General features: G+C 36.1%; 1 protein-coding gene across 1 annotated transcript in view; it reads left to right on the forward strand.

Annotated features, from left to right (window-relative positions):
* Positions 1-7,894, forward strand: part of GPD2 (glycerol-3-phosphate dehydrogenase 2) — a 172,876-nt gene extending 164,982 nt beyond the window's left edge. Inside the window, exons 13-16 of the mRNA XM_007941812.2 lie at positions 4,347-4,459; positions 4,543-4,621; positions 4,799-4,897; positions 7,769-7,894. Coding sequence (XP_007940003.1) covers positions 4,347-4,459; positions 4,543-4,621; positions 4,799-4,897; positions 7,769-7,894 — 417 coding nt within the window. The remainder of the gene's footprint in view (positions 1-4,346; positions 4,460-4,542; positions 4,622-4,798; positions 4,898-7,768) is intronic.
* Positions 7,895-8,220: the final 326 nt, after the last annotated feature.

Below are 8,220 nucleotides of genomic sequence, written 5' to 3' on the forward strand. Positions count from 1 at the left end.
TAAAGGTTTTTCTTCACTCAGACAGCTGCTGCTTGCTGAGACTGAGAAGCCGAAGGTTGATAAGTAAAAAGGCACAGTCCTGATGTTACCAAACCACATGGCAGGCCATTAATTCAAGTTTATTTTAAGTCCCAAGGTTGGCAGAGCATGGCAGGCTGCTGAACAACGACCATGGCTACATGCAGGGTCCAAGCGTGCCATATGCTAGAGTACATTCCCAGAGCTGCTGCTTATATGCAGGAAGCAGGCCACACCCCAAAGGCAGGTACTCGGCTGCTTGTGGTAGATCCCACGGTGGAGCTGATGGCCAGTCTCATCATGGGGAATAACTACCACCAGCTGCCCAGCCTCTCAACCAGACCCAGCCAAGTTGACACACAAACAACTACCGCATCTTCATTGAGAATAATGTTGGCAGGTTTTTTTTTTTTTTAATTTAAATACATGCTCTTAATTTTGTTGAAAATTTTTCCTTCTATTACTATTTTGTGAGGATTTTTACCTGGAATTGGTGTTGAATGGTATCAAATGCATTTTCTGCATTAATTGAGATGATTATGTGATTCTTTTCCTTTGTTTTATTTATATGGTGGATTATATTGACTGATTTTCTAATGTTGACCCATCCTTGCATATACACCTGGGATGAATTCTTCTTGGTCATTATGTATTATTATTATCTAATATGTTGCTGAATTATATTGGCTAGAATATTGTTGAGAAATTTTGTGCCTATGTGCATTAAGGATTTTGGTCTATAGTTTTCTTTTTTGGTGGTGTCTTTGCCTGGCTTTAGTACCAGGATTGTGCTGGTTTCATGAAATGAATTCAGAAGTACTCCTTCCTTCTCTGTATTCTGGAATAGTTTCAGTATAATTGGTATCAGCTCTTCTCTAAATGTTTGGTAGACTTCTCCAGTGAAGCTGCCTCGGCTAAGGCTTTTTTTTTGCTCTGCAGTTTATTTTACCTCTCAATTTCTTCTTTTGTTATGGATCTTTTCAATTTTTCTACTTCCTTTGTTTTAGTATAGATAGGTAGTGTTTTTTTCTGAAATTTATTTCCCCTAGGTTTTCAAATTGTTGGAATACAAGTGTGTGTGTGGTTTTCAAATTGTTGGAATACAAGTGTGTGTGTGTGTGTGTGTGTGTGTGTGTATATATATATATATATATATATATATATATATATAAGCTCTGGTAGCATAGTGCCTAAGGCACTTGACTGGTAACCAGAAAGCTGGCGGTTGAAACCCACCACCCACTCCTTGGAAGGAAGGTTGGGCAATCTACTTCCGTAGTGATACTGTCTCAGAAACCCAAGGAGTGTTGCTATGAGTCAGGTCTGACTCGATGGCACATAACAGCAACAACAACAACACACACACACACACACACACATACATATATATAGTCTGTTATGATCCTTTTTATTTCATTTTTTCTGTTGTAATGTCACTCATCTCATTTCTCAATTGGTTTATTTCCTTCTCTTTTGTTGTGGATTTTGCCTTAAAGTTTATTTTGTCAGAGATTAATATTGCCACTTGTTATCTTTTATGGTTACTGTTTACTTGATACATTTTTTTCCATCCTTTGATTTTTAGTTTATTTACACTTTCCTATCAAAGGTATGCACATAGAGGTGAAACATGTTTTTGTATTCGTTCTTCTACTCCTCTCTTTATTGGTAAATTTAAATCTTTCCATTCAGTGTAATTATCGATAGGTGTGTATTTGTTGGTATGATTTTGTCATGCTTTTGTCTGTGTGTGTGTTGTATCAGTGGTTTCTTTGTTTCTCATAATTTTCTGTACTGAGTTCTTTTAGTTTATGGATTTTCTCTTCATTACTTTGTTATTAATTTTGTATTTACTGAATCTTTGATTTTCTTTTTTATTTTGTTGAGTAGATTTGTTACTTTTCTTTATAGTTGTGCCTTTATTTTCCTAAGTTTAAAACAGTCTTTTATTTCTTGATATTGCCCTGACTTCCTCTCTGTAATTATACTATTTATTCCCCCTTTTTGTTTTGAAGCTGTCATCATTTAAACATGTATGTGTATGGTTCCCTCTTTTCAGTGTACCTTTATTTTATTTTGGAGTATTCTTTGTCTAGGTTAGTATTTAGCCGATGCAATCATGTGTCTTAATCTCAAGTTTTTATCTGCTATTGTTGATTCTCTGTCTGAAGGACTCCCTTTAATATTTCTTGTGATGTTGATCTGGTTTTTACAAATTCCCATACTTTCTGTTTGTCTGGAAATGTTCTTATTTTGTGATTATATTTGAGAGACAAATTTTCCAGCTATACAATTCTTGATGGTAGTTCTTTTCTTTCAGAGTTATATATGTGTTACCCTGTTTCCTTCGTGACTGCATGTTTTCTGCCAAGAATTCAGAGCTTCGTTTTACTGATTCCCTTTTGTAGGTGAAAGTTTATTTTTACTGAGCTGCTCTCAAGACTTTTCTTTGTTTTGGTTTTGTAAAGTTTGATTATAGTATGTCTTATAACATGTGATTTTCTTTTGAAATCTATCTGATATGAGGTTCATTGTGCTTCGTGCATGAGTATCTTCTCTTCTTCAATATTAGGGACATTTTCTGCCAGCAAATCTTCAACATTCTCTGTGTGCTTTTTATTTTCTGTTTCTGATCTGGAATGTCAATCATGTATAAATTCTTCTTCTTGATAGTGTCCAACAGAACTCTTAGAGTATCATCATTTTTCTCCATTCTTTTTTCTGATTTTTCTTCAAACGTATTAGTGTTAAGGGATTTGCCCTTTATTTCACTGATTTTGTCTTCCATTCACTCAATTCTTCCATTAAGCTATCTATTTCTAAAATTTTATTGTTAATCTTCAGGATTATGGCTTTTGTATTGTTTCTAATTGTCTGTCATTATGTTGTTTTTTTTCTTTAAGCACTTTCTCTGTGTTTTCTTTGATTTTGTCTGTGTTTTCCTTGATCTCTTTCAGAACCCTCAATGTAATTCTTTTGAATTCCTTATCAGGTAGTTCCGTTACCATTTCTTCCTTACAAGAAGTTTCTTGAGCCATCTTGTCCTGCTTCTTTCGGTGATTTGATATTGTCTGTTATTTCCAAGGCATTAAGTGATATATTTATTTATTAATTGTACATTTGTTTCCTGCATTGATTTTTTTTGCTTTATTCTAATATATTTGGGAAGGTGGGACAGACATGCTACTCTGATCACTAGTCTGGTCGAACTGGAGCACTCACCACAAGTCTCTGGGTGGGTAGGGTAGTTTGATTGTGTGAGAACTGGTCTCTCTCTACTGGTCTTGCAGGATGACTGAGAGCAGGTTGGGTGGGCATTGGTTGCCATCTGTCATTATGGCTAGTGGTGCAGGAGCAAGCAGTAATACTCATCGAGTGGGTAGGGTGTAGATGTGGTAGGTGGATGTGGTGAGCTAGTGGGGGCATGATCACTACCTCCCATCAGATGGGGGAGGTGAGTGGTGGGTGGGCACATGCTTGGTTGTACTGCTGTCAGGGTGGAGGAAGGAGCCAATGGACACTTGTGGGTGTAGTTGGGCCATCTCTGTCTCTCACCCCTTGTGGGGAGAGAAGAGGGAGCTGTGGGTGGGCACATGCACAGTTATATTGCCATTGCCTCTCACTTGGCAGGGTGTGGGGAGCAGGCAGGCACGTGCATGCATGCTTGCATGATCATTTCTGCTTCCTGGGCCTGGTGGAGTGTAAGTGGCAAGTGGGTTTGCATGTGAGAGTACAGCTACTACCACACATTGAGTGGGCAAGAGGGGGTGGAAGACAGGAATGGCTGGAGGGGAAGCTTCCTCACTGCTCTGCAAACAGCAGAATTCCTATAATTCTTACTCACTTTCTGTATTTTCCTTTCTTATACGTGGATCATAACCTGCTGACCTTGCTGCCATCTGGGTGTGTCTACATAGCTTCTCTGTCTTTTATGGTAATTACATGAAGTTGCTTCCCTGTGTCCCTCATGTAGGCTCATTACTGGATATGTTTTATGATGGCCACATTGAGTCAGAACAGGTAGCTGAGCCCATCAACTCCATATTACTCCTCATTTGCTGCATTCATTCAGTTTTTCCTTCCAACTAGTGTTTAATTTGATTCTTTATCCTTCTTTTTTGTTGTTCAAGTTTCCAGGTTTAATTTTTACATTGGTTTTGCTTGTTTTTGATCTTTGCTGTAGAAGGACAGTATGGTGAGTCTCCCTAAGTCACCATCTTGGCTCTGCCCTCTCAGCTATTTTTTTAAAGTCCAAAACAGGAGGGGAGAGGAAAAAAAATTTATAATTCTTCCCGTAAATCTTTGCTTTTTGTGTGTCTGTGTATTAGGAAGAACTTGAAACTGCTAAGAAGTTCCTGTATTATGAAATGGGCTATAAATCTCGATCAGAACAACTAACAGATCGGTCTGAAATTAGTCTACTGCCTTCAGATATTGACAGGTACTTCTAATATGTTTCCATGTCTTTTTTTTTTTTTTCTTCTCTGTAAGTATATTTTCTTGTTAAGCAATGTTGTATTCCAGGTACAAGAAGAGATTTCATAAGTTTGATGCAGACCAGAAAGGCTTTATTACTATAGTTGACGTTCAGCGTGTATTAGAGGTAAAAATTTTTTTGTTATAGTTCATTATCAGTCTTAAAGAGTGGAATAATGTAAAACGATATTACATGTATTTTCTTCTCTTATAATATTTTCTACAAGTAATATTTTGTGAAGTGCTTAATAAGAGTATAAAAGGATGTATTTAACTTCAGGATTCTTCTTTGCTTTTCTTTTAGAGTATCAATGTCCAAATGGATGAAAATACACTACATGAAATTCTGAATGAAGTAGATTTGAACAAAAATGGACAGGTTGAACTCAATGAATTCTTGCAGGTAAGTTGTGATAAAAAGTAACAAGCATGTTTCCTTTTGTCTTTCGGTTGTCATTATAATAAATGGATGTTCAAGTGTGGGTTTTGAAGCCCACACCATTGTAACTTCATTCTGAAAAGAGAAAGCTTGAAGCCAGCAAAGGTTGATATGCCTGCACTCAAGATAAGGCTCTACTTTGTGAATTTTCTTTTTCTTTCTTTTTATAAGAAACGTTCTGTTGTGTCGGGCAACTTAGATAAAACCAAAGTTAATTATGACTGTAAAGGCTGAATAAGTAGCATGCTTTTAAAAGAAGTATGCCATGGAATATCGCTGTTGGGCCATTTTCTACCCACCTTCAAATGAGGCAACACATTATTCCTAGTGTAGAAAGTGATTTTTTTATGAAGGCACTTAAAAAAATCTTATTTATATTGATTTGAAAATAATATTCATTTGACAATGTAATTATTAGAATCTTACACTGTAAAGAATGTGAAAAGCTTAAGAAGGTACATTGTATTCTGGGGTTAAGACCATATAATTCAAACATATTCATTTCCAGTTATCCAAGGGTCACTTGTTTAATCTCTATGCCATTGAATGAAATATTGTTACTTTAATTTCAAATTAGATACTACACATTATTCCTTAAAAGAAATAAACCTATACATTATTTATATATGTCCACGAGACTCTTAACATGAAGAATGCATTGGTTACCAAGTTGCCATGCTTTTTCTGTAGTGCTTCCTGGGCAGGTATTTCAAATGAATGCCAGATCTTTGCTTGCACTATGGCAATGATGAATGCTGAACATGAAATAAATTAATGTTGGGGATTTTGGTCAATGTCAGCCCTTTTTCCACTGTGTCAAGTTAAACAAACAAGATCAAGGCAAAGGAAATGGTAATTGTCTCTCTGGAGATGAGCTGCAGATAAGAGCATTGTTGAATCTAAATGCAGAAAATTTTCACAGGTTGTGTCCAGCGTTACAAAAAAGAATGTTTGGTTCTTTAGCTTACTTTTTAACTAAATGCACATTTCAAGGTTTTAAGTAATTTTTTTTTAAGTGCACTATATTTAAACACATAGAAAATAACTTAAATTACCTGAAGATATCCTTGTAGAAGTTTTTAATAATTGAGTATTTCTTGTACAGTTCTAAATGAAAGAGTATTCATGTTTTTACCAAGTAAAATACACAGTATAATATTCAGCCTAAAAAAGTGCTGGTCGTGTTTCTGTATGAAATACGTTCACACCCAAATTCTATTTTTTATCTTGTAATAGTACTTTTGGGATACTTTTTATGTTAAACAAAACTGAGTTTTCCGAGGTTGATTCATCATATACTGTTTATGCTTAAAGAAAGAAGTTTGAGTTCTATTAGTTTTGTTAGTTCTGACAAACTGTGAAGGTCTTCATGGAATCTGAGACAAAATAATACATAAAGTCTTTTGTCTTTAGTTGTCGGCATCCCTTCTTGTTACGCCATTCTTCGTCAGGTATAAAGTACATTTTCAATGGGTTTTTCTTGGGGGAGGTAATAAGATACTTTCCTTTTATTAAGACTAAGAGCTTATGTCTGTCCATTAAACATCTTTTTGAATACAGAATTGGTTTTTCAGTAATTCTCATTGAAGATTACTATAGATAGTGCATGGTTACATGACTATGTTTTTACGCTTGGGCTTTAATGACACTTCTGCATAGAAATGTCCATCTCTAATAAGCAATAGCTTGTGAAACAGCTTTTAATAAGGTCATGAAATTCTGATTCGGCCCTTTGGCAGTTGCTTTTAACTCTCATTCAGAGCCATTTTTAAATGTGTCTCTTTGGAATGAAAACTAACCCTAAACATGTTTTGAAAATTTTATGTACACTTTTCCAGTGAATAGCTAAATCACTTCTTTTTAAGATAAACAAATGTTTTAAGTTTTAGGTAAATGAGCTCAAGAAAAAGCAAATAGTTAAAACCACATCAACTTGAGAAGGAGAAAAAAAAATTCCCCATGCTCATAATTGCAAAGTGCCTACAGATTACAGGCCTTCGCCCGTTGACTGCATGTAATTTCAAAACTAATTCTGATTTTATCCATTGGATAAAAATGAATTAGTTAAAATCTGGGCTGTGGAGTGCTTTTAATTCTTAAGGTAGATGCCTGAGTCCATTTTCAGGACTTAAATGTAAATTCCTTTAAAAAGTCTTTAAGGAATTTGGATTTAGAAGACTTGAAGTTGTCAAGTACAGTAACACTAAAAGAAGGGTAGTAAGGATAGTTAAATACAGGTCATAGTTTGTCTTCTTTGTTCAATCCCAGATATTCGTTTTTAAGATTTTTAAATGGAATTAAAGATCCAGTATTTGAGTTGCTGAAAAAAATATGTGCCCTGAGCACATTTAAGGGCAAAAAGTGATGCAATAGATTTGCTTTTAAAAGTTAACCTGATTTGCTAGATAAATGTTGGTTTTTTGTTTTGTTTTTTGTAGCAGTGGTAAGATACCTGTTCCTCCCCTCTTTTTGAAATGTTCAAAAATTGTACTTCTCTTTTTTGAGCTATGGGTACCTGCTGTGGTTTTTGATGGCGCATTTAATTACCTCTGGCTAGTGCAATGTTGTTGTTGTTATGTGCCATCGAGTCGGACCCAACTCATAGGGACTCCTCCTTGGGTTTCTGAGGCAGTGTAACTATGGAAGTATATTGCCCCATCTTCCTTCAGAGGAGTGACTGGGGGGTTGGAACCGCCAGCCTTCTGGTTAGCAGCCAAGTGCCTTAGGCACTATGCTACCAGAGCTCCCGCCTACTGCAATGGTAACCATTAAAATATCACAAAGAGGGGAATAAGCCATCTGCCTTCTGAATCTGTTGCATATTTTCTGTTCAAGCTGATGAGTGCCATTCAAAAAGGAAGGGTGTCTGGAAGCCGACTTGCTATCCTAATGAAAACTGCGGAAGAGAACCTCGACAGAAGAGTTGTGATTCCGGTGGATCGTAGTTGTGGAGGATTGTGAGTCTAAGCCGTAAATCCACAGGCAACAAACGTAGGAACCGCAAATCACCATGTAACAACCAGAGATGGCTTACATGACTCCAAAATAGTGGATATGGATAGCTGCCTTTTTTAACACTGCGGAACATTCCAGAGCTTTAGGATGTTGGTGTATACCCTTAATTTATATTTGTCATTCAGTTTAGCTTCTAAAAAGTGTGTTTTATCTTTTTTTCTCATTTTCACTGCACACTGGTTTCATGCTTTACATCTGCCTTATGATCTGTTGTCAGACTGGACATACTCCTTTGTTTGTTTATACCTTTTCTTTCAATCAATTCTAGAGAG

This window comes from Orycteropus afer, unplaced genomic scaffold (assembly GCF_000298275.1).
Source record: "Orycteropus afer afer isolate SDZICR_OR568_19922 unplaced genomic scaffold, OryAfe1.0 scaffold00084, whole genome shotgun sequence".
Taxonomy (NCBI): domain Eukaryota; kingdom Metazoa; phylum Chordata; class Mammalia; order Tubulidentata; family Orycteropodidae; genus Orycteropus; species Orycteropus afer.